Source organism: Bombus vancouverensis, unplaced genomic scaffold, assembly GCF_051014615.1.
Source record: "Bombus vancouverensis nearcticus unplaced genomic scaffold, iyBomVanc1_principal scaffold0050, whole genome shotgun sequence".
Taxonomy (NCBI): domain Eukaryota; kingdom Metazoa; phylum Arthropoda; class Insecta; order Hymenoptera; family Apidae; genus Bombus; species Bombus vancouverensis.
Window position 1 is genome coordinate 515,577 of NW_027468941.1, and position 27,628 is coordinate 543,204.

Consider the following 27,628-nt stretch of genomic DNA (forward strand, 5'->3'; position numbering starts at 1 on the left):
TGATTCAATAAAAATTAAAAGTTGAATTAAAATTGAAAGTGAAAGTTACCTTGTGAACAAGTAATCATCATACGAGAAGGTTTACGTGCAAAATAGGTTATGGATCTCGGTTTGCGAAACACCATGTACAACAGCCAGCTGAAAAATAACTTCAACTGCCTTAATGCAAAATACAACAGTACTAAATGTTATAACAATACTATGGAAGCATGGCACTGTTCGTCGAACAACACAGATGGCGGAAACCTGAAAAGAAAAAGAAGTTTATTACAAATGCTCCGATTACTGTTTGAATGTAAAACGTGTTAGTTCAACGAATAACTAAAACAGTGGAAGTGCAACTTACCTCGTGAACAATTAATCACCATACAAGGAAGTGTACATGCATGAATGTCGCAGATTAACAAGAAGAAATAAAATAGCTGATAAGTGTAGAAAGTGGTTAGAAAATAATTAAGATAGATTAATTGAAAGTAAAAGGATATCTTATTATGTATTAATCTACGTAGTATTGTTATATTATTATATCTAACATGTAGAAGTGGATTTTGTAATACACAATAGCGGTCGCACACACAATGCATTATACACATATTAAACTAAATAAACTAAACAGTACCTTTATGGCCACAGATATAAGACGATTGAAGACAACCGTAGTAAGTATCCAAGGCATATCGAAGAATCAGGTGATGTTGTGGGAATGATCTAGGTAAGTGATGCAGCATCGGAAGAGTAGAATCTGAAGAATTACAGACAATGTTAATCTAACAAGTAGGTTTTAATCACTAATAAGGGAACTAACTCATATCATACACAAAATAATAGCAAATAGCAAGTACATGCAATAATAAATTAATAGGGAAAATAAGAAAGGTTAATAAACACAGGAATAGGTTAGAAATTAATCAAGATAGACTAACTAAATATTAACAACATGACTGAACTCGGTGCAAAGGAATAAAGTTACGTTACACAAAATATCTGGTAACACAATACACAAAAAAAAAGAAAAAAAACATTAACTAAATTAAACAAGATTTATATAAATGCGAGTCACGTATAATCAAAACAATGACTATCGAAATTCGAAAACAACACAATCTATGCTATCGCATTAAGGTAGCACACGGTATTGACACACACAATATCATGAAACACAAACAATATTACAGAAACACTACAAAATAAACTATAATGATTAACAAATTAACTATTTCAACAACACGCTACTGTTGACATTAAACAAACGATACACGCAAGCGACCATGTTGAAAATTCGTCGCACGCACCCCACACATACGCACCCCAACACAAATAATAGCCAATACAATGTAATACAGCATTATAATAGCAATGCTAGGTACTGAACACAAAAAAGAAATAATAAAAAAAAAGAAAAAAAAAGAGAGAGATAAGGAAAATATATATAATAAACAACAACTAACATAACCATAACATATTATATATTATACCACATACAGGGATACAGTATTTGTACAAAGGGATAGGTCCGAACAAAACTTATAAAAAATTATAAAATATATATATTAACTGTTTTCATATGTATGTCCAGAACAGGTGGCGAGTTCATCAACCCTAACATAGAGGACTCAGACGGGCCCGTACCCGCATTCGATCTGGAAGCGACGGAGGATGTTCAGTCTTGCCTCTGTGTTCGGTTGATACGTTCTGTCTACCATTTAGATAACGGTCATCTTTGTCAAGACTGTTTCGATAACTTAGATCCAGACCACCAGGACCTATGTGACGACCCACCCACTCATTTCATATGCGGAGTATCTGCAAGAACACGAATATCATACTGTCGTATGTGTGATATAAACCTAGCGGACCTACAACCCGCTATATCATGTCTCCAATGCATGATCGTTTACACTAATCTAACTCACCTTGAAAGAAACTTTTTAGTTCAAGGAATAGCAATCCGCGCCGTAGAACTATAAAGTACTTGTATGCTACGCACAAGACCAAATACTGATGCTATCCACCTAAACAAACGACATTTATAATTATGCATATAATTTTCACTTATGTTTACCAATATATATATGCACGCATGTTGTAAAGTAGGCGATATCTATGACACTCACTTCCATTGATAATCCGAGTGACTCGTAAAATAAGTCGTCATATTTACCATTACACGCACATATATATATATTCAAAGACAAGCTATAATTGTAATATCTATTCCTATAGATAATATATACTTATATATTTATAACGATAAAACAAATCTCATCTATATTACTTACCAATACGTATGCATATACGTATATAATTATAACCCAGGTAACATTCATGGTATTTATTTTCACCGATAATAAGTTTTAACAAAAAAAAAAAAAAAAACATATAAATATAAATTTTTTTTTATATATATTAATAATAATAAAAGATTATTCTTATTTCTAATAAACTCGAGAGTAAGAAACAATTTAATAAATTGTTAATAGGAAGATGAATCGCCTGGTCATCGTACTTATCCTCATCAAAATAGCATACGGCCTGGTAGGATATGACTGCAATGGCAACCACCTCAACGTTACCACTATCTCTCTAAACTCCATCGGGGACTGCAGCATACAGCCTACAATGACTGAAACCCAAGATATTTATATACAACTACTTCAACTCTCAGAATTTGAATTTACCAACGTAAGGCAATGCAAGGTGCAAATAACTCGAATTGTATATTACTGTGGCATGCACTCTCACACGTCGGCAGTGCATAACGGATTCGCCGAATACCTCCATGAAACAACCGACCAACAATGTGCAAGGATGCACCAAGACGGCACGTTTTCACTCGGACCACAAAACCTTATAGTTGGCCTAAAAGATAATGCAACAGAAACAAGGTCGCTTGTCCTAGCCGGCAAGCTAACAGACGACAACAGCTGCCAGGGAACACAGTATGTAGACCCATACGGGAGCTGGGAAAAGGTCGTCGTACAAGCAACAGTAAGGATAAGTTTAAAATCAGCAGTTGTGCCAGTACGGATCGAGGCGAACAAAATTCTACTGAAATCAGGAACAGTATGTACCTTTAGCGAAGGAAACTGTCTAGACGCTGAAGACGGATACACTTATTGGCAACCACAACCACCCTCACCATGCAAATTTGATCAGTACGATGTGCTATATGAAGGAATTGCTACAAAGATCCAGGAAATAAAAACCAACAGAGAATCAGCACAACCAGTTTACGCACTAACAACGCAAGAAGTAACATTTGCACTGACTAAAACCGGAGAACAGCCACTGTGTGGATATACCCTACTATCCACCGAACACCCCAAATAGTTGAAACAACAAGAGAAAATACGTTTATCTCCAAAAGCAAGACAGCAGTCGAAAACTTGGACATATTCGCATACGTCAACTCAAAATTCATTTACGTAGAGAAACATATTAAACGACAAATGACAACATTGTACCATGATATACTGACACAAAGATGTACCACACAGAAGAAACTAATAGAAAATGCTTTAAGCTTAGCAATCTTACTGCCCGATGAATTTGCATATACCATATCCAAAACCCCAGGACACATGGCCCTGATCGCAGGAGAAGCAGTCCACATAGTCAAATGCATTCCGGTACAAGTAAAAGTACGACATACAACAGAATGCTACTCGGAGCTACCCGTTTGGCAAGGGAATCGCACCGCATTTTTAACGCCAAAAACACACATCCTAACGCAACACGGAAACCACAGAGAATGTAGCGCGGTACTACCTACGCTATACAATATCGACGGACTCTGGCACAAATTCGTACCAAAACCCATGGAAACAATTGCACCACAGGAACTCCGCCCGGACGTACGCCAAACGTGGCAATATTCAGCACCATCGTCGTTGGCCACGAGCGGAATATATACCCAAACAGACCTCGATGCACTACGGGACCACGTCATGTTCCCGGCAGAAAAATCTGCAGTTTTGAACACATTGGCCAGAGGAGCAACAGGAAAAACAATCGTCCCTGGAACAGTAAACATCCTGGGAATGATGGACGAAAACACATTAACGACAATAGCAAAAAATACCGTATCAAGCTTATGGATTGGTTTTATGGAATTTGGAACTGTCAGTGCAGCAATATTTGGAATACTTGTAATATTTAAACTAATCAAGACGATAATAGATATAGCCATACACGGATACCAGTTACGTGAAACTTACGGATGTGGAATCGCCCTATTAGGAGCAATATGCGGCTCAGTTACCCACCTGCTACTATACCTCAAAAGAAAACGAAATATCGATGATCAAACAGCACAACCTCGAGGGATATCGATAACACCGGTAGTCACTTAACAACCAACGCCATCTACGTCCGCCTTGAGCGAACTCAGAGACACCATCAGTCAAATTTCCTTTGGAAATTTGAACTCCAAGGGCGGGGGTGTCACGTCCCGCGCTCCGCACGCGCCGTAACAAGAACAAGAAAACTATTCTATACAAAACGCGCGAATAAAGATTTGAATGCACAAACGAACACACGGCGCTACGAAACTAAAGGAAGGATTAACAAAGCGAGGGCGACTAATAAATCCAACCAGTATAAAATAAAATAAATAAAACCAGCTAACGGATTGAACGAGTTACGAACCAAACAAATAAACCAGGAAATAAGAATAACTACAAAAAGGGAAATAATTGAAGCGCCAGAAATACATGTATATATAAATATATTTTAATCAATCAACTTGGAGAGTTACATATAAGTATAAACATATATGCTAGATATGTAATAAACTAGTAAATATTAGTGTTAGTGCTTATAATACTATGCAACAAATACAATATTATCAATTTATGAAATATAAGTATATACGAAGTTAAAAACTAATAGTCTAACAAATACATAAAACATACAATATTGCATTATTAAAGAAATAAAAGTTACATTGTCAGAAACATATATATATGTGTGCGCATTCTATTAAACAGAAACATACTTAAAACTAGCCTACGTTCCGGTAAAGAGTTATAAAATAAGAACTACGCTACGAAACATGCATGTCTCTATATAAACATATAAAAATCTATATTCTAAACTACTACTAATCTATGTGCATTCTACAATCTGAAATACATACTTAAAACTAGCCTACATGCCGGTAAAGCATTATAAAATAAGAACTACATTATGAAACATGCATGTCTCTATATAAACATATAAATAATCTATTTTCTAAACTAAAACCACTATTAATAATCTACAAAAGAAATAGAACACACAACGCAACACTTGGGACCAAGCGACAACTTGTCGACAGGCCAAACGCTCAAAATAATTAACACCGCAACGACTTGAGGAATTGCTTACAGAAATTCTGTCATCAAGCACAAATATGTAAACACACATAAAACGCACAATAATCTAGAAACAAAACCTTCAATACTATGTTGTCACAATACAAAATATATATGTATATATGAAATCAAATGATTGACACATAACCTCAAATACACAACACTATATCACAAAAGAATCTAAATGAAAATCACTTTGCCAGAAATATATACATATATACGTGTGCGTGTGCGTGTTCTATCTTATTAAAAGAAATTAATATAAAATAAATAATTAACATTTCATTTCGTACGAACACTACATGAACGAGAGAAATATACATATAAATACGTGTATATATATATATATATATATATATATATATATATGTATGTGTGAGTGCATATGTTTTATATTATCGAATACTCTATAAAATAAACTACTCAAAACAATAAATAACGCAATCGAAGAATTATAAAACATTAGCCATATTGAAGTGACACACAACATAAACATATATATATATATATACATATTATACTATTGTCACTTTAAAACAATATTAATAAATAAATGTTCTAATTGCGGTAGAATAAGGAAAAACGAGCGACAGACGAAAAATTACTTCGATATCAAACAAAACTAAAGACCCGTCACTAAAAACTTTACTGATGACATTTATGAGCAGCCATGTTGGATTTACACGCGTCATGGCGATAGGAATATTAGGGATTAATGAAAGTCAGGCGCGAGAAACAAATCATGAAAACACATTGTTAACACTTTTCTTTAATAAATTCTATGCGCAACTACAAATGTAAAAAAAAATATATATATATATAATTAATTAAAAGGGGGGAAATATAAAATTGAAAAAAATAACAAACGTAAAATAGATAACCTAACACTATCACATTCAAAATATATATATATATATATATATATATATATTGAACACAAAACAAAATACATCAAAAAATTAATAATAATAAGGAACATCAAACAGCGAACCAACGAAATTGAAGCAGCTACACTAAATCAAAATCGAAGCAAGGAGCTCCGGGATAAAGTTCGCTGAACTCACGCCTACACCAATAGCGCACAACAGGGGAAATTCCCTTTCTCCCAGAAGCATGGTGACGAAGATGTGCCTCCAAAACCTCTTCGGGAATTTCATTCGCAAAACGAACTTTCACGCAACGATCGGTATCAACGATTTCAACCAGAGGGGGTTCCCTCTCCAATAAGACGGTCTCTGCATCGAAGAAATTCTCGTCGAAAGTAACCAAATCGTCAAAGCCCAATTTCGACACGGCCTCGGCACCAATGTTGAATAGTTCCTCCAACCACTCTGATACTCGTGGTTTATCACAGGGCCGCATGCGTTTGATTGGTCCTCCCGAGTCGCCCATGGGTTCTTCGGAATCCCTCTTTCGCTTGGGCTGAGAACAACACGGTATATTTTAAATAAAACGAAACAGGACGAATCAAGCGGACTAAGAACAAGACTAAATACGTACCAGGGAAGTCTGGAAAGGAACCTCTGATGGAAACGACTCCGCAAACATTGTTCGAACGTCGATCACCGAAGCCTAGGGAAATAGCAAAAAAGGAAAAAACAATCAAAATCACAAAAACAACCTTAATATGCGAACATCCAAACTTACGCAAAACAACTCGAAGGAGGAGGTCCTTGTTATGGGAGAGCAGCGGAGTTGCGTGTGTTTACCCAGTAAACATTGAAATGATAATGATGCTGCAGCCACCAGCCCTTCCACGCGCCGAAGAACACCGGTAATTCCCACGGTACAGCACGTGGAAGTTTCTCGTGGAAAGGACTAGATCAGCGTGGAATGCTTCAAATCTCCTAGACGCTAGCTCAGCGGAACACAGGACTGATAAAAACTAAGTCGAAATATGGAATTTGCATTTTGTCACGTACGATTCCAAGAAGCCCAAACTGCAACATCCCGATTCCCACGGAAGCGTACCCCCAGTGGACCACCACCCCGTGGGGGATGGCATTATAAATAAGCGTAGCAACATAGCGCAGCGCTCATTATTATTCTGGTGAACATTCTTATTACGGTTCATTATTCTTTGTTCATTATTATAGTGTCCATTCTTCTTATAATTTGCGTTCGTTCATTTTTTATAGTGTTCATTCCTTACGGCTCATTATTCTTCGCTCATTAGTTTGTTCATAATTCTTGTGATCGTTTGTTATTACGGCCCATTATTAATTTATTACTACGTTCGTTATTGCGCTCGTCACTGCGTTTAGAAATTTTGTATAGTATTTTGCGTTTCGGGGTCTTAATTTTTTCGGTCAAGAAAAGAGAGTCGCGACTAAGTAAAAAGAAAATTTTATCTTTGAAGTCCTCATTTCATCGTTTAAACACAAACGCGCATTGTAATTGCGGTATTAATCCAGCTAAGTGAATTGCTCAGTCTGTATTAAAATAGATAAATAAAGTAAGAGTTGATAGTAAACTATATTCGAGTTCAAATAATAAACCCAACAAAACTTCGACGACCACCGGAGCGGCTGAGGCAATGGCACCAGACAGCACCTACTCCTCAAGGTAAGAAAATTAATTTTGAAAATTTCCTTCTTCTCTGGTAATCTCGTTGCCCTCGAGAATTGAATTAGAACTTCCTATCATCGATTTCGTTTTATTTTCGTGAACGGTTTTGAAGATAGAATCATTGTTTAAACTTTTAACAAAAGAGTTGTCCGCTGTGTCGGCTTGTGCGAACGGTGTTTTCAACTACTGAAACATCCACTGATCTTCGCATTCCTCCTCCCATTGTTGGTAAAATATTACCCGCCTTTGGGCAAGGCTTGCGAAATCACACAAGACCCGCACAGAAAGGACTATTAAATACATCGTCGGGGTCAATCGAAAATTAAGAACAATACCGGCATTGCTATTAACTGATATTCTTGCCATCATTGCATGCGATTGTAAGAGAGATATAACAGAACAATTTCCCTTCGAGAATTTAACCAAAGGATCGTTCGCTGTGTTGGCTTGTGCAAACGGTGTTTTCGCTTATCGAAAACACCCATCGATCTTCGCATTCCTCCTCCCACTGTTGGTAAAATATTACCCGTCTTTGGGCAAGGCTTGCGAAATCACACGAGTCCCACACAGAGAGGATCGTTAGAATCATCCTCGATTATTAAACTCAAAAGGCAAGAAAATCGTGGTGACAGAATCCATCGTAGTAAATGAATTGAGTTTCGGTCCTAACGGCAAACTACTACAGCGAAATTAAAAGAGAAGAAGAAGTCAAACGTAAAAATAAATTTATATAAAACAACGAAAAATCTCACATTCCTATCCAATCCAGCAACGCTAAAATATATATTATCTAGCTAATAAAATATATATATAATAACCTAAGCCATTTTACATTCAAATAAAAATCCGTTCAACGAGGAAAAATATTTATTCTACCCAGCTTTAATCCTCTCCCGTGCTAGTATCCCTGCGCATAGCAGGTTAGCCGAAAAGTGGAATTCGTTTACCAGTTGCATTAAGCGTCAGTTAACGCTACCCATTAAGCGTAAAAGAAAATAATAAAAATAAAATATTTTGAAATAGTCCTTAGACTATTTCTGGTGGCAGCAACTACCGTATTAATTAGAAATCTAAATCAGTATTAAATACACAATAATATCATTTCAATTTATTTCCCTTCCGATTAAATTCAAAACTCAAACTATAAAAAAAAAATTTTTCAGTAAAATTTAACTTTAGATTTGATCGATTTAAACAAATAGATACGTAACAGAGTAAAGTAATAAATTTTTGGTGGCAGCGGTGGGATACGCTCTACGGAGGATTAAAGTTGGTTTAAACGGTTCGATTCGCTCCACAAGGGATTAAAGTTGTCACGATTATCGATAAAATATATACCTAAGAAATAATGTCGACTAAATTAGAATCGTTGGACAAAGGCATGATCTTGATGTTATCGGAAAAACTTAAAGCATGGGATGCGAATTTTCGCGACATGAGTACAACAATGAATAAATTACAAGACGATGTGCGTTCACTGAAAATAAAACAGGAAATCAAGACACCCGTATCATCGCCGATAATTTCCCAAGCGACAATACCGATAGAAGTTAATCCCCAATCAATTAAGTTAAAAGATGCAATAGAGACAGTACCAGTGTTCGACGGACATCGACCCTCGGTATTTCGATTTTTAAGAGCATGCGAGCGTGCACGAAACATGGTTCCTAGGCATCAAGAATCTCAGTTAGTAAAATTATTAACGAATAAGCTTCGCGGACACGCGTTTCTCGCCGTAGAAGACACAGAAGTAATAAGTTTAAACGATTTCGGGAATAAATTAAAAGATATGTTCGGTCCGGGAAAAACGGTTAACGAATATAAAGGGGAATTAGCTACAATATTTCAACGACCGGGAGAAGATATTTTGGACTACATAGAACGCGTCAAAGATCTCAGGCTGGCGATAATGAACGGGGAAAGGTACGAGTACGGCACCGTATTTCAAGATAGGATAGATCGAGACACGAGGGAAGCTTTCGTTAAGGGGCTCCCAAACGAGGTGTATTTACGAGTAAAGATAGCAGGATACCAATCCTTGGACGATGCGTACCGCTAAGCCGTGAAAGCAACACGAGAATTAAAACAAGTGAACAATAGAATTCGATACCAACGTCCGACACCTTCGGATAATTATAACCAAAACAACGCTCATCCACCATACAATAGTATCTATACTGTAAACATCCGCCAGGACTGGAGATTTGTACCGCCGTCGCAGAAACATCTAAACAACCCGGGAATAGAAGAAAATGTCAGGAAAGAAACAAGAGCAATAACTTGGGAAGAAAAACGCATAAATAAATACCTCGATAGAGATCTAAATCAAAAGAGAGATGCTGATCATTTCAACCAATCAACTTTTCAATGCAAACACCATTCCGTTGCTGTGATAAGGGATAATGTCACGTTAAATAATAAAAGGACGCACGGTGCCATAGACAGGTTCATGAGTGAGAAATTTTCTGAGTTACCAAACAAGATAAATAATATTAGTGCCAAAGAACTTTCAGACAAAGCAGAAACTAGGAAATTGAACGACGAGACGACAGGCAATGCTTATCCACTGCCTAACTTCACAGAGATATTGGACCCGCTGGGAAGTGCAAATCGCCTCTCCACGTTCAACTTGGCAAAGATACAAAAGCAAGACTCCACGAATTTCGTGAATGTTTCAACCATAATAGGAAAAGAGATAGCGAGTGCATCTCTCTCAAAAACTTCTATAAAACCATCAGAAGGAAACTTTATCGAACTCAAAGCCAAATCATTAAATTGCAAGGAAGATCACACTATAGAAAATAAAAATATAGCTATCCCTAAATCCAAAACAGAATCTATGAGCAAAAAGGTTTGTAATAAAAATTCAAAGAATAATTCCAAATCTACCAAAAATATTCCTAAACGTTCCATACAAATAAATAATAATTTAATTATAATAAGCACTTCCAGTAAAACTATTCATCCTGAAAAGGTAGAGAAAAATAAAGGTGCTGCGAATAAAATAAATGAAGAAGAAACAAGGGTAACTAAGGAAAAGGATTCTAAACATTTTCAAGCTGAAGAAACGCAAGTTCAACGAGCTCAAAGAAATCAAAAGGGAGAAAACAGGGAATCACCAGTCGAAGATATATATAAAAACTTGCATAAATATGCTAGCCATTGGATTATAATTGGATTAAAAATACTTTATTGGTTACTACATCTAATATTTGACGTAGGTAACATAGTAAGTAGTGCTGATCTTATGATTCCCCCAGGAAAATATGGATGGTATCACACTATACTATATACAAAATATTTTTGGGTTAATATGGCTGCGGCACTCTCAAAAATTTGTATCTTAAATGCTATTAGCAAGCAATTGGATAATTGGATCAATGTCAGTAAACCTGTGTCTTGGCGTAAAATAAAAACTAAAATGAAGGAAAGGAACGAAATTCTCCCCGCACAAATTAGTTTCGGACATCTAGCCAGAGAACCTATTGGTGAAGTAACAATCGAAGAGAACACGGAACCAACATGCGCAGAATATCTCGAAGATCTGTTCAATAAAATTAACACTGTACAACGAATGGCAAGAGAAAATTTGATAAAATCCAAACTAAGACTAACGATCGACGAATTAACCCTCAAGATTTTAAAACAGGAGATTCGATATATCTACTAAAAGAACCTAGTAAAGGAAAATTCTCCGATCAATATACTGGACCATACAAGGTGCTAGAAATCTTGCAGAACCAGAACGTCAAGATTGAAGTAAAAGGGATTCCGCGAACAGTGCACTTAAACAAGCTAAAACTAGCGCATAACCGAAATAAGCAATGAATAAAGTGATTTCAGTGGGCAACGTAGTGCAGTAGTGTATGTTGTAGTGCTGTTCGTCGAATAATACAGATATCGAACACCTAAAAGAGAAAAGGAAAAATTATTATATGTACTCTAATTATTGTTTGAATATAAAACGTGTTGATTCAATAAATAATTAAAAGAGTGAAAGTGAAAGTTACCTTGCGAACAAGTGATCAACAAACAAGAAAGTGTACGTGTAAGTATAGGTTATGGATCGTTGTTCGCGGAACATAATGTATGACAGCTACCTAAAATAAGTGAATAAATTAGTCTCAATTGTCTCAGTACAAAATACAAGGTTACTAAGTGTTATAACTATATTATGGATAAATCAAAAGGAAGTGTGACATTGTTCGTCGAATAATACAGATAGCGAAAACCTAAAAGAAAAAAAAGGAAAATTATCAGGTGTACTCCAATTATTGTTTGAATATACAACGTGTTGATTCAATAAAAATTAAAAGTTGAATTAAAATTGAAAGTGAAAGTTACCTTGTGAACAAGTAATCATCATACGAGAAGGTTTACGTGCAAAATAGGTTATGGATCTCGGTTTGCGAAACACCATGTACAACAGCCAGCTGAAAAATAACTTCAACTGCCTTAATGCAAAATACAACAGTACTAAATGTTATAACAATACTATGGAAGCATGGCACTGTTCGTCGAACAACACAGATGGCGGAAACCTGAAAAGAAAAAGAAGTTTATTACAAATGCTCCGATTACTGTTTGAATGTAAAACGTGTTAGTTCAACGAATAACTAAAACAGTGGAAGTGCAACTTACCTCGTGAACAATTAATCACCATACAAGGAAGTGTACATGCATGAATGTCGCAGATTAACAAGAAGAAATAAAATAGCTGATAAGTGTAGAAAGTGGTTAGAAAATAATTAAGATAGATTAATTGAAAGTAAAAGGATATCTTATTATGTATTAATCTACGTAGTATTGTTATATTATTATATCTAACATGTAGAAGTGGATTTTGTAATACACAATAGCGGTCGCACACACAATGCATTATACACATATTAAACTAAATAAACTAAACAGTACCTTTATGGCCACAGATATAAGACGATTGAAGACAACCGTAGTAAGTATCCAAGGCATATCGAAGAATCAGGTGATGTTGTGGGAATGATCTAGGTAAGTGATGCAGCATCGGAAGAGTAGAATCTGAAGAATTACAGACAATGTTAATCTAACAAGTAGGTTTTAATCACTAATAAGGGAACTAACTCATATCATACACAAAATAATAGCAAATAGCAAGTACATGCAATAATAAATTAATAGGGAAAATAAGAAAGGTTAATAAACACAGGAATAGGTTAGAAATTAATCAAGATAGACTAACTAAATATTAACAACATGACTGAACTCGGTGCAAAGGAATAAAGTTACGTTACACAAAATATCTGGTAACACAATACACAAAAAAAAAGAAAAAAAACATTAACTAAATTAAACAAGATTTATATAAATGCGAGTCACGTATAATCAAAACAATGACTATCGAAATTCGAAAACAACACAATCTATGCTATCGCATTAAGGTAGCACACGGTATTGACACACACAATATCATGAAACACAAACAATATTACAGAAACACTACAAAATAAACTATAATGATTAACAAATTAACTATTTCAACAACACGCTACTGTTGACATTAAACAAACGATACACGCAAGCGACCATGTTGAAAATTCGTCGCACGCACCCCACACATACGCACCCCAACACAAATAATAGCCAATACAATGTAATACAGCATTATAATAGCAATGCTAGGTACTGAACACAAAAAAGAAATAATAAAAAAAAAGAAAAAAAAAGAGAGAGATAAGGAAAATATATATAATAAACAACAACTAACATAACCATAACATATTATATATTATACCACATACAGGGATACAGTATTTGTACAAAGGGATAGGTCCGAACAAAACTTATAAAAAATTATAAAATATATATATTAACTGTTTTCATATGTATGTCCAGAACAGGTGGCGAGTTCATCAACCCTAACATAGAGGACTCAGACGGGCCCGTACCCGCATTCGATCTGGAAGCGACGGAGGATGTTCAGTCTTGCCTCTGTGTTCGGTTGATACGTTCTGTCTACCATTTAGATAACGGTCATCTTTGTCAAGACTGTTTCGATAACTTAGATCCAGACCACCAGGACCTATGTGACGACCCACCCACTCATTTCATATGCGGAGTATCTGCAAGAACACGAATATCATACTGTCGTATGTGTGATATAAACCTAGCGGACCTACAACCCGCTATATCATGTCTCCAATGCATGATCGTTTACACTAATCTAACTCACCTTGAAAGAAACTTTTTAGTTCAAGGAATAGCAATCCGCGCCGTAGAACTATAAAGTACTTGTATGCTACGCACAAGACCAAATACTGATGCTATCCACCTAAACAAACGACATTTATAATTATGCATATAATTTTCACTTATGTTTACCAATATATATATGCACGCATGTTGTAAAGTAGGCGATATCTATGACACTCACTTCCATTGATAATCCGAGTGACTCGTAAAATAAGTCGTCATATTTACCATTACACGCACATATATATATATTCAAAGACAAGCTATAATTGTAATATCTATTCCTATAGATAATATATACTTATATATTTATAACGATAAAACAAATCTCATCTATATTACTTACCAATACGTATGCATATACGTGTATAATTATAACCCAGGTAACATTCATGGTATTTATTTTCACCGATAATAAGTTTTAACAAAAAAAAAAAAAAAAAACATATAAATATAAATTTTTTTTTATATATATTAATAATAATAAAAGATTATTCTTATTTCTAATAAACTCGAGAGTAAGAAACAATTTAATAAATTGTTAATAGGAAGATGAATCGCCTGGTCATCGTACTTATCCTCATCAAAATAGCATACGGCCTGGTAGGATATGACTGCAATGGCAACCACCTCAACGTTACCACTATCTCTCTAAACTCCATCGGGGACTGCAGCATACAGCCTACAATGACTGAAACCCAAGATATTTATATACAACTACTTCAACTCTCAGAATTTGAATTTACCAACGTAAGGCAATGCAAGGTGCAAATAACTCGAATTGTATATTACTGTGGCATGCACTCTCACACGTCGGCAGTGCATAACGGATTCGCCGAATACCTCCATGAAACAACCGACCAACAATGTGCAAGGATGCACCAAGACGGCACGTTTTCACTCGGACCACAAAACCTTATAGTTGGCCTAAAAGATAATGCAACAGAAACAAGGTCGCTTGTCCTAGCCGGCAAGCTAACAGACGACAACAGCTGCCAGGGAACACAGTATGTAGACCCATACGGGAGCTGGGAAAAGGTCGTCGTACAAGCAACAGTAAGGATAAGTTTAAAATCAGCAGTTGTGCCAGTACGGATCGAGGCGAACAAAATTCTACTGAAATCAGGAACAGTATGTACCTTTAGCGAAGGAAACTGTCTAGACGCTGAAGACGGATACACTTATTGGCAACCACAACCACCCTCACCATGCAAATTTGATCAGTACGATGTGCTATATGAAGGAATTGCTACAAAGATCCAGGAAATAAAAACCAACAGAGAATCAGCACAACCAGTTTACGCACTAACAACGCAAGAAGTAACATTTGCACTGACTAAAACCGGAGAACAGCCACTGTGTGGATATACCCTACTATCCACCGAACACCCCAAATAGTTGAAACAACAAGAGAAAATACGTTTATCTCCAAAAGCAAGACAGCAGTCGAAAACTTGGACATATTCGCATACGTCAACTCAAAATTCATTTACGTAGAGAAACATATTAAACGACAAATGACAACATTGTACCATGATATACTGACACAAAGATGTACCACACAGAAGAAACTAATAGAAAATGCTTTAAGCTTAGCAATCTTACTGCCCGATGAATTTGCATATACCATATCCAAAACCCCAGGACACATGGCCCTGATCGCAGGAGAAGCAGTCCACATAGTCAAATGCATTCCGGTACAAGTAAAAGTACGACATACAACAGAATGCTACTCGGAGCTACCCGTTTGGCAAGGGAATCGCACCGCATTTTTAACGCCAAAAACACACATCCTAACGCAACACGGAAACCACAGAGAATGTAGCGCGGTACTACCTACGCTATACAATATCGACGGACTCTGGCACAAATTCGTACCAAAACCCATGGAAACAATTGCACCACAGGAACTCCGCCCGGACGTACGCCAAACGTGGCAATATTCAGCACCATCGTCGTTGGCCACGAGCGGAATATATACCCAAACAGACCTCGATGCACTACGGGACCACGTCATGTTCCCGGCAGAAAAATCTGCAGTTTTGAACACATTGGCCAGAGGAGCAACAGGAAAAACAATCGTCCCTGGAACAGTAAACATCCTGGGAATGATGGACGAAAACACATTAACGACAATAGCAAAAAATACCGTATCAAGCTTATGGATTGGTTTTATGGAATTTGGAACTGTCAGTGCAGCAATATTTGGAATACTTGTAATATTTAAACTAATCAAGACGATAATAGATATAGCCATACACGGATACCAGTTACGTGAAACTTACGGATGTGGAATCGCCCTATTAGGAGCAATATGCGGCTCAGTTACCCACCTGCTACTATACCTCAAAAGAAAACGAAATATCGATGATCAAACAGCACAACCTCGAGGGATATCGATAACACCGGTAGTCACTTAACAACCAACGCCATCTACGTCCGCCTTGAGCGAACTCAGAGACACCATCAGTCAAATTTCCTTTGGAAATTTGAACTCCAAGGGCGGGGGTGTCACGTCCCGCGCTCCGCACGCGCCGTAACAAGAACAAGAAAACTATTCTATACAAAACGCGCGAATAAAGATTTGAATGCACAAACGAACACACGGCGCTACGAAACTAAAGGAAGGATTAACAAAGCGAGGGCGACTAATAAATCCAACCAGTATAAAATAAAATAAATAAAACCAGCTAACGGATTGAACGAGTTACGAACCAAACAAATAAACCAGGAAATAAGAATAACTACAAAAAGGGAAATAATTGAAGCGCCAGAAATACATGTATATATAAATATATTTTAATCAATCAACTTGGAGAGTTACATATAAGTATAAACATATATGCTAGATATGTAATAAACTAGTAAATATTAGTGTTAGTGCTTATAATACTATGCAACAAATACAATATTATCAATTTATGAAATATAAGTATATACGAAGTTAAAAACTAATAGTCTAACAAATACATAAAACATACAATATTGCATTATTAAAGAAATAAAAGTTACATTGTCAGAAACATATATATATGTGTGCGCATTCTATTAAACAGAAACATACTTAAAACTAGCCTACGTTCCGGTAAAGAGTTATAAAATAAGAACTACGCTACGAAACATGCATGTCTCTATATAAACATATAAAAATCTATATTCTAAACTACTACTAATCTATGTGCATTCTACAATCTGAAATACATACTTAAAACTAGCCTACATGCCGGTAAAGCATTATAAAATAAGAACTACATTATGAAACATGCATGTCTCTATATAAACATATAAATAATCTATTTTCTAAACTAAAACCACTATTAATAATCTACAAAAGAAATAGAACACACAACGCAACACTTGGGACCAAGCGACAACTTGTCGACAGGCCAAACGCTCAAAATAATTAACACCGCAACGACTTGAGGAATTGCTTACAGAAATTCTGTCATCAAGCACAAATATGTAAACACACATAAAACGCACAATAATCTAGAAACAAAACCTTCAATACTATGTTGTCACAATACAAAATATATATGTATATATGAAATCAAATGATTGACACATAACCTCAAATACACAACACTATATCACAAAAGAATCTAAATGAAAATCACTTTGCCAGAAATATATACATATATACGTGTGCGTGTGCGTGTTCTATCTTATTAAAAGAAATTAATATAAAATAAATAATTAACATTTCATTTCGTACGAACACTACATGAACGAGAGAAATATACATATAAATACGTGTATATATATATATATATATATATATATATATATATATATGTATGTGTGAGTGCATATGTTTTATATTATCGAATACTCTATAAAATAAACTACTCAAAACAATAAATAACGCAATCGAAGAATTATAAAACATTAGCCATATTGAAGTGACACACAACATAAACATATATATATATATATACATATTATACTATTGTCACTTTAAAACAATATTAATAAATAAATGTTCTAATTGCGGTAGAATAAGGAAAAACGAGCGACAGACGAAAAATTACTTCGATATCAAACAAAACTAAAGACCCGTCACTAAAAACTTTACTGATGACATTTATGAGCAGCCATGTTGGATTTACACGCGTCATGGCGATAGGAATATTAGGGATTAATGAAAGTCAGGCGCGAGAAACAAATCATGAAAACACATTGTTAACACTTTTCTTTAATAAATTCTATGCGCAACTACAAATGTAAAAAAAAATATATATATATATAATTAATTAAAAGGGGGGAAATATAAAATTGAAAAAAATAACAAACGTAAAATAGATAACCTAACACTATCACATTCAAATATATATATATATATATATATATATATATATTGAACACAAAACAAAATACATCAAAAAATTAATAATAATAAGGAACATCAAACAGCGAACCAACGAAATTGAAGCAGCTACACTAAATCAAAATCGAAGCAAGGAGCTCCGGGATAAAGTTCGCTGAACTCACGCCTACACCAATAGCGCACAACAGGGGAAATTCCCTTTCTCCCAGAAGCATGGTGACGAAGATGTGCCTCCAAAACCTCTTCGGGAATTTCATTCGCAAAACGAACTTTCACGCAACGATCGGTATCAACGATTTCAACCAGAGGGGGTTCCCTCTCCAATAAGACGGTCTCTGCATCGAAGAAATTCTCGTCGAAAGTAACCAAATCGTCAAAGCCCAATTTCGACACGGCCTCGGCACCAATGTTGAATAGTTCCTCCAACCACTCTGATACTCGTGGTTTATCACAGGGCCGCATGCGTTTGATTGGTCCTCCCGAGTCGCCCATGGGTTCTTCGGAATCCCTCTTTCGCTTGGGCTGAGAACAACACGGTATATTTTAAATAAAACGAAACAGGACGAATCAAGCGGACTAAGAACAAGACTAAATACGTACCAGGGAAGTCTGGAAAGGAACCTCTGATGGAAACGACTCCGCAAACATTGTTCGAACGTCGATCACCGAAGCCTAGGGAAATAGCAAAAAAGGAAAAAACAATCAAAATCACAAAAACAACCTTAATATGCGAACATCCAAACTTACGCAAAACAACTCGAAGGAGGAGGTCCTTGTTATGGGAGAGCAGCGGAGTTGCGTGTGTTTACCCAGTAAACATTGAAATGATAATGATGCTGCAGCCACCAGCCCTTCCACGCGCCGAAGAACACCGGTAATTCCCACGGTACAGCACGTGGAAGTTTCTCGTGGAAAGGACTAGATCAGCGTGGAATGCTTCAAATCTCCTAGACGCTAGCTCAGCGGAACACAGGACTGATAAAAACTAAGTCGAAATATGGAATTTGCATTTTGTCACGTACGATTCCAAGAAGCCCAAACTGCAACATCCCGATTCCCACGGAAGCGTACCCCCAGTGGACCACCACCCCGTGGGGGATGGCATTATAAATAAGCGTAGCAACATAGCGCAGCGCTCATTATTATTCTGGTGAACATTCTTATTACGGTTCATTATTCTTTGTTCATTATTATAGTGTCCATTCTTCTTATAATTTGCGTTCGTTCATTTTTTATAGTGTTCATTCCTTACGGCTCATTATTCTTCGCTCATTAGTTTGTTCATAATTCTTGTGATCGTTTGTTATTACGGCCCATTATTAATTTATTACTACGTTCGTTATTGCGCTCGTCACTGCGTTTAGAAATTTTGTATAGTATTTTGCGTTTCGGGGTCTTAATTTTTTCGGTCAAGAAAAGAGAGTCGCGACTAAGTAAAAAGAAAATTTTATCTTTGAAGTCCTCATTTCATCGTTTAAACACAAACGCGCATTGTAATTGCGGTATTAATCCAGCTAAGTGAATTGCTCAGTCTGTATTAAAATAGATAAATAAAGTAAGAGTTGATAGTAAACTATATTCGAGTTCAAATAATAAACCCAACAAAACTTCGACGACCACCGGAGCGGCTGAGGCAATGGCACCAGACAGCACCTACTCCTCAAGGTAAGAAAATTAATTTTGAAAATTTCCTTCTTCTCTGGTAATCTCGTTGCCCTCGAGAATTGAATTAGAACTTCCTATCATCGATTTCGTTTTATTTTCGTGAACGGTTTTGAAGATAGAATCATTGTTTAAACTTTTAACAAAAGAGTTGTCCGCTGTGTCGGCTTGTGCGAACGGTGTTTTCAACTACTGAAACATCCACTGATCTTCGCATTCCTCCTCCCATTGTTGGTAAAATATTACCCGCCTTTGGGCAAGGCTTGCGAAATCACACAAGACCCGCACAGAAAGGACTATTAAATACATCGTCGGGGTCAATCGAAAATTAAGAACAATACCGGCATTGCTATTAACTGATATTCTTGCCATCATTGCATGCGATTGTAAGAGAGATATAACAGAACAATTTCCCTTCGAGAATTTAACCAAAGGATCGTTCGCTGTGTTGGCTTGTGCAAACGGTGTTTTCGCTTATCGAAAACACCCATCGATCTTCGCATTCCTCCTCCCACTGTTGGTAAAATATTACCCGTCTTTGGGCAAGGCTTGCGAAATCACACGAGTCCCACACAGAGAGGATCGTTAGAATCATCCTCGATTATTAAACTCAAAAGGCAAGAAAATCGTGGTGACAGAATCCATCGTAGTAAATGAATTGAGTTTCGGTCCTAACGGCAAACTACTACAGCGAAATTAAAAGAGAAGAAGAAGTCAAACGTAAAAATAAATTTATATAAAACAACGAAAAATCTCACATTCCTATCCAATCCAGCAACGCTAAAATATATATTATCTAGCTAATAAAATATATATATAATAACCTAAGCCATTTTACATTCAAATAAAAATCCGTTCAACGAGGAAAAATATTTATTCTACCCAGCTTTAATCCTCTCCCGTGCTAGTATCCCTGCGCATAGCAGGTTAGCCGAAAAGTGGAATTCGTTTACCAGTTGCATTAAGCGTCAGTTAACGCTACCCATTAAGCGTAAAAGAAAATAATAAAAATAAAATATTTTGAAATAGTCCTTAGACTATTTCTGGTGGCAGCAACTACCGTATTAATTAGAAATCTAAATCAGTATTAAATACACAATAATATCATTTCAATTTATTTCCCTTCCGATTAAATTCAAAACTCAAACTATAAAAAAAAAATTTTTCAGTAAAATTTAACTTTAGATTTGATCGATTTAAACAAATAGATACGTAACAGAGTAAAGTAATAAATTTTTGGTGGCAGCGGTGGGATACGCTCTACGGAGGATTAAAGTTGGTTTAAACGGTTCGATTCGCTCCACAAGGGATTAAAGTTGTCACGATTATCGATAAAATATATACCTAAGAAATAATGTCGACTAAATTAGAATCGTTGGACAAAGGCATGATCTTGATGTTATCGGAAAAACTTAAAGCATGGGATGCGAATTTTCGCGACATGAGTACAACAATGAATAAATTACAAGACGATGTGCGTTCACTGAAAATAAAAAAGGAAATCAAGACACCCGTATCATCGCCGATAATTTCCCAAGCGACAATACCGATAGAAGTTAATCCCCAATCAATTAAGTTAAAAGATGCAATAGAGACAGTACCAGTGTTCGACGGACATCGACCCTCGTCCGTCGACGTAACAGCGCTTAAACGCCGAAATATCACCAACAGGAACGAAATGACGGCCATTTATCGTCCAAAAAATCGAAATTTTCGCGATTTGCGAGATATTTTGCTTGTTTCGACGCTTAAATGGTTGTGCATTGCATTAGCACTGTGAAATGGAGTTCAACGAGCGCTTAAACGTCGAAATATCTCCAACGGGAAGGAAGTTACGGCCATTTATCGTCCAAAAAATCGAAATTTTCGCGATTTGCGAGATATTTCGCTTGTTTCGACGCTTAAATGGTTGTGCATTGCATTAGCACTGTGAAATGGAGTTCAACGAGCGCTTAAACGTCGAAATATCTCCAACGGGAAGGAAGTTACGGCCATTTATCGTCCAAAAAATCGAAATTTTCGCGATTTGCGAGATATTTCGCCTGTTTCGACGCTTAAATGGTTGTGCATTGCATTAGCACTGTGAAATGGAGTTCAACGAGCGCTTAAACGTCGAAATGTCTCCAACGGGAAGGAAGTTACGGCCATTTATCTTCCAAAAAATCGAAATTTTCGCGATTTGCGAGATATTTCGCTTGTTTCGACGCTTAAATGGTTCTGCATTGCATTAGCACTGTGAAATGGAGTTCCACGAGCGCTTAAACGTCGAAATATCTCCAACGGGAAGGAAGTTACGGCCATTTATCGTCCAAAAAATCGAAATTTTCGCGATTTGCGAGATATTTCGCTTGTTTCGACGCTTAAATGGTTCTGCATTGCATTAGCACTGTGAAATGGAGTTCAACGAGCGCTTAAACGTCGAAATATCTCCAACGGGAAGGAAGTTACGGCCATTTATCGTCCAAAAAATCGAAATTTTCGCGATTTGCGAGATATTTCGCTTGTTTCGACGCTTAAATGGTTCTGCATTGCATTAGCACTGTGAAATGGAGTTCAACGAGCGCTTAAACGTCGAAATATCTCCAACGGGAAGGAAGTTACGGCCATTTATCGTCCAAAAAATCGAAATTTTCGCGATTTGCGAGATATTTCGCTCGTTTCGACGCTTAAATGGTTGTGCATTGCATTAGCACTGTGAAATGGAGTTCAACGAGCGCTTAAACGTCGAAATATCTCCAACGGGAAGGAAGTTACGGCCATTTATCGTCCAAAAAATCGAAATTTTCGCGATTTGCGAGATATTTCGCTTGTTTCGACGCTTAAATGGTTGTGCATTGCATTAGCACTGTGAAATGGAGTTCAACGAGCGCTTAAACGTCGAAATATCTCCAACGGGAAGGAAGTTACGGCCATTTATCGTCCAAAAAATCGAAATTTTCGCGATTTGCGAGATATTTCGCCTGTTTCGACGCTTAAATGGTTGTGCATTGCATTAGCACTGTGAAATGGAGTTCAACGAGCGCTTAAACGTCGAAATGTCTCCAACGGGAAGGAAGTTACGGCCATTTATCTTCCAAAAAATCGAAATTTTCGCGATTTGCGAGATATTTCGCTTGTTTCGACGCTTAAATGGTTCTGCATTGCATTAGCACTGTGAAATGGAGTTCCACGAGCGCTTAAACGTCGAAATATCTCCAACGGGAAGGAAGTTACGGCCATTTATCGTCCAAAAAATCGAAATTTTCGCGATTTGCGAGATATTTCGCTTGTTTCGACGCTTAAATGGTTCTGCATTGCATTAGCACTGTGAAATGGAGTTCAACGAGCGCTTAAACGTCGAAATATCTCCAACGGGAAGGAAGTTACGGCCATTTATCGTCCAAAAAATCGAAATTTTCGCGATTTGCGAGATATTTCGCTTGTTTCGACGCTTAAATGGTTCTGCATTGCATTAGCACTGTGAAATGGAGTTCAACGAGCGCTTAAACGTCGAAATATCTCCAACGGGAAGGAAGTTACGGCCATTTATCGTCCAAAAAATCGAAATTTTCGCGATTTGCGAGATATTTCGCTCGTTTCGACGCTTAAATGGTTGTGCATTGCATTAGCACTGTGAAATGGAGTTCAACGAGCGCTTAAACGTCGAAATATCTCCAACGGGAAGGAAGTTACGGCCATTTATCGTCCAAAAAATCGAAATTTTCGCGATTTGCGAGATATTTCGCTTGTTTCGACGCTTAAATGGTTGTGCATTGCATTAGCACTGTGAAATGGAGTTCAACGAGCGCTTAAACGTCGAAATATCTCCAACGGGAAGGAAGTTACGGCCATTTATCGTCCAAAAAATCGAAATTTTCGCGATTTGCGAGATATTTCGCTTGTTTCGACGCTTAAATGGTTGTGCATTGCATTAGCACTGTGAAATGGAGTTCAACGAGCGCTTAAACGTCGAAATATCTCCAACGGGAAGGAAGTTACTGCCATTTATCGTCCAAAAAATCGAAATTTTCGCGATTTGCGAGATATTTCGCTTGTTTCGACGCTTAAATGGTTCTGCATTGCATTAGCACTGTGAAATGGAGTTCAACGAGCGCTTAAACGTCGAAATATCTCCAACGGGAAGGAAGTTACGGCCATTTATCGTCCAAAAAATCGAAATTTTCGCGATTTGCGAGATATTTCGCTTGTTTCGACGCTTAAATGGTTGTGCATTGCATTAGCACTGTGAAATGGAGTTCAACGAGCGCTCAAACGTCGAAATATCTCCAACGGGAAGGAAGTTACGGCCATTTATCGTCCAAAAAATCGAAATTTTCGCGATTTGCGAGATATTTCGCTTGTTTCGACGCTTAAATGGTTGTGCATTGCATTAGCACTGTGAAATGGACTTCAACGAGCGCTTAAACGTCGAAATATCTCCAACGGGAAGGAAGTTACGGCCATTTATCGTCCAAAAAATCGAAATTTTCGCGATTTGCGAGATATTTCGCTTGTTTCGACGCTTAAATGGGCGTGCATTGCATTAGCACTGTGAAATGGAGTTCAACGAGCGCTTAAACGTCGAAATATCTCCAACGGGAAGGAAGTTACGGCCATTTATCGTCCAAAAAATCGAAATTTTCGCGATTTGCGAGATATTTTGCTTGTTTCGACGCTTAAATGGTTCTGCATTGCATTAGCACTGTGAAATGGAGATCAACGAGCGCTTAAACATCGAAATATCTCCAACGGGAAGGAAGTTACGGCCATTTATCGTCCAAAAAATCGAAATTTTCGCGATTTGCGAGATATTTCGCTTGTTTCGACGCTTAAATGGTTGTGCATTGCATTAACACTGTGAAATGGAGTTCAACGAGCGCTTAAACGTCGAAATATCTCCAACGGGAAGGAAGTTACGGCCATTTATCGTCCAAAAAATCGAAATTTTCGCGATTTGCGAGATATTTCGCTTGTTTCGACGCTTAAATGGTTGTGCATTGCATTAGCACTGTGAAATGGAGTTCAACGAGCGCTTAAACGTCGAAATGTCTCCAACGGGAAGGAAGTTACGGCCATTTATCTTCCAAAAAATCGAAATTTTCGCGATTTGCGAGATATTTCGCTTGTTTCGACGCTTAAATGGTTCTGCATTGCATTAGCACTGTGAAATGGAGTTCAACGAGCGCTTAAACGTCGAAATATCTCCAACGGGAAGGAAGTTACGGCCATTTATCGTCCAAAAAATCGAAATTTTCGCGATTTGCGAGATATTTCGCTTGTTTCGACGCTTAAATGGTTCTGCATTGCATTAGCACTGTGAAATGGAGTTCAACGAGCGCTTAAACGTCGAAATATCTCCAACGGGAAGGAAGTTACGGCCATTTATCGTCCAAAAAATCGAAATTTTCGCGATTTGCGAGATATTTCGCTCGTTTCGACGCTTAAATGGTTGTGCATTGCATTAGCACTGTGAAATGGAGTTCAACGAGCGCTTAAACGTCGAAATATCTCCAACGGGAAGGAAGTTACGGCCATTTATCGTCCAAAAAATCGAAATTTTCGCGATTTGCGAGATATTTCGCTTGTTTCGACGCTTAAATGGTTGTGCATTGCATTAGCACTGTGAAATGGAGTTCAACGAGCGCTTAAACGTCGAAATATCTCCAACGGGAAGGAAGTTACGGCCATTTATCGTCCAAAAAATCGAAATTTTCGCGATTTGCGAGATATTTCGCTTGTTTCGACGCTTAAATGGTTGTGCATTGCATTAGCACTGTGAAATGGAGTTCAACGAGCGCTTAAACGTCGAAATATCTCCAACGGGAAGGAAGTTACGGCCATTTATCGTCCAAAAAATCGAAATTTTCGCGATTTGCGAGATATTTTGCTTGTTTCGACGCTTAAATGGTTCTGCATTGCATTAGCACTGTGAAGTGGAGATCAACGAGCGCTTAAACGTCGAAATATCTCCAACGGGAAGGAAGTTACGGCCATTTATCGTCCAAAAAATCGAAATTTTCGCGATTTGCGAGATATTTTGCTTGTTTCGACGCTTAAATGGTTCTGCATTGCATTAGCACTGTGAAATGGAGTTCAACGAGCGCTTAAACGTCGAAATATCTCCAACGGGAAGGAAGTTACGGCCATTTATCGTCCAAAAAATCGAAATTTTCGCGATTTGCGAGATATTTCGCTCGTTTCGACGCTTAAATGGTTGTGCATTGCATTAGCACTGTGAAATGGAGTTCAACGAGCGCTTAAACGTCGAAATATCTCCAACGGGAAGGAAGTTACGGCCATTTATCGTCCAAAAAATCGAAATTTTCGCGATTTGCGAGATATTTCGCTTGTTTCGACGCTTAAATGGTTCTGCATTGCATTAGCACTGTGAAATGGAGTTCAACGAGCGCTTAAACGTCGAAATATCTCCAACGGGAAGGAAGTTACGGCCATTTATCGTCCAAAAAATCGAAATTTTCGCGATTTGCGAGATATTTCGCTTGTTTCGACGCTTAAATGGTTGTGCATTGCATTAGCACTGTGAAAAGGAGTTCAACGAGCGCTTAAACGTCGAAATATCTCCAACGGGAAAGAAGTTACGGCCATTTATCGTCCAAAAAATCGAAATTTTCGCGATTTGCGAGATATTTCGCTTGTTTCGACGCTTAAATGGTTGTGCATTGCATTAGCACTGTGAAATGGAGTTCAACGAGCGCTTAAACGTCGAAATATCTCCAACGGGAAGGAAGTTACGGCCATTTATCGTCCAAAAAATCGAAATTTTCGCGATTTGCGAGATATTTCGCTTGTTTCGACGCTTAAATGGTTGTGCATTGCATTAGCACTGTGAAATGGAGTTCAACGAGCGCTTAAACGTCGAAATATCTCCAACGGGAAGGAAGTTACGGCCATTTATCGTCCAAAAAATCGAAATTTTCGCGATTTGCGAGATATTTCGCTTGTTTCGACGCTTAAATGGTTGTGCATTGCATTAGCACTGTGAAATGGAGTTCAACGAGCGCTTAAACGTCGAAATATCTCCAACGGGAAGGAAGTTACGGCCATTTATCGTCCAAAAAATCGAAATTTTCGCGATTTGCGAGATATTTCGCTTGTTTCGACGCTTAAATGGTTGTGCATTGCATTAGCACTGTGAAATGGAGTTCAACGAGCGCTTAAACGTCGAAATATCTCCAACGGGAAGGAAGTTACGGCCATTTATCGTCCAAAAAATCGAAATTTTCGCGATTTGCGAGATATTTTGCTTGTTTCGACGCTTAAATGGTTCTGCATTGCATTAGCACTGTGAAATGGAGTTCAACGAGCGCTTAAACGTCGAAATATCTCCAACGGGAAGGAAGTTACGGCCATTTATCGTCCAAAAAATCGAAATTTTCGCGATTTGCGAGATATTTTGCTTGTTTCGACGCTTAAATGGTTGTGCATTGCATTAGCACTGTGAAATGGAGTTCAACGAGCGCTTAAACGTCGAAATATCTCCAACGGGAAG

General features: G+C 37.3%; 2 protein-coding genes across 2 annotated transcripts; both read right to left on the bottom strand.

Moving 5' to 3' along the window:
- Positions 1-1,449: 1,449 nt before the first annotated feature.
- Positions 1,450-7,057, bottom strand: LOC143304712 (uncharacterized). Its single transcript, XM_076627239.1, has 4 exons — positions 7,002-7,057; positions 6,855-6,926; positions 5,960-6,776; positions 1,450-2,623 (listed from the first exon to the last, which is right to left on the bottom strand). The coding sequence occupies exons 2-3, from the start codon at positions 6,900-6,902 to the stop codon at positions 6,363-6,365; spliced, it is 462 nt and encodes a 153-aa protein (XP_076483354.1). The 5' UTR covers positions 6,903-6,926; positions 7,002-7,057; the 3' UTR covers positions 1,450-2,623; positions 5,960-6,362.
- A 6,609-nt stretch (positions 7,058-13,666) lies between these two features.
- Positions 13,667-21,758, bottom strand: LOC143304711 (uncharacterized). Its single transcript, XM_076627236.1, has 4 exons — positions 19,225-21,758; positions 19,078-19,149; positions 18,182-18,999; positions 13,667-14,841 (listed from the first exon to the last, which is right to left on the bottom strand). Exons 2-3 carry the CDS (start codon positions 19,123-19,125, stop codon positions 18,586-18,588), a joined length of 462 nt encoding a protein of 153 aa, XP_076483351.1. The 5' UTR covers positions 19,126-19,149; positions 19,225-21,758; the 3' UTR covers positions 13,667-14,841; positions 18,182-18,585.
- Between the last annotated feature and the right edge of the window lie 5,870 nt (positions 21,759-27,628).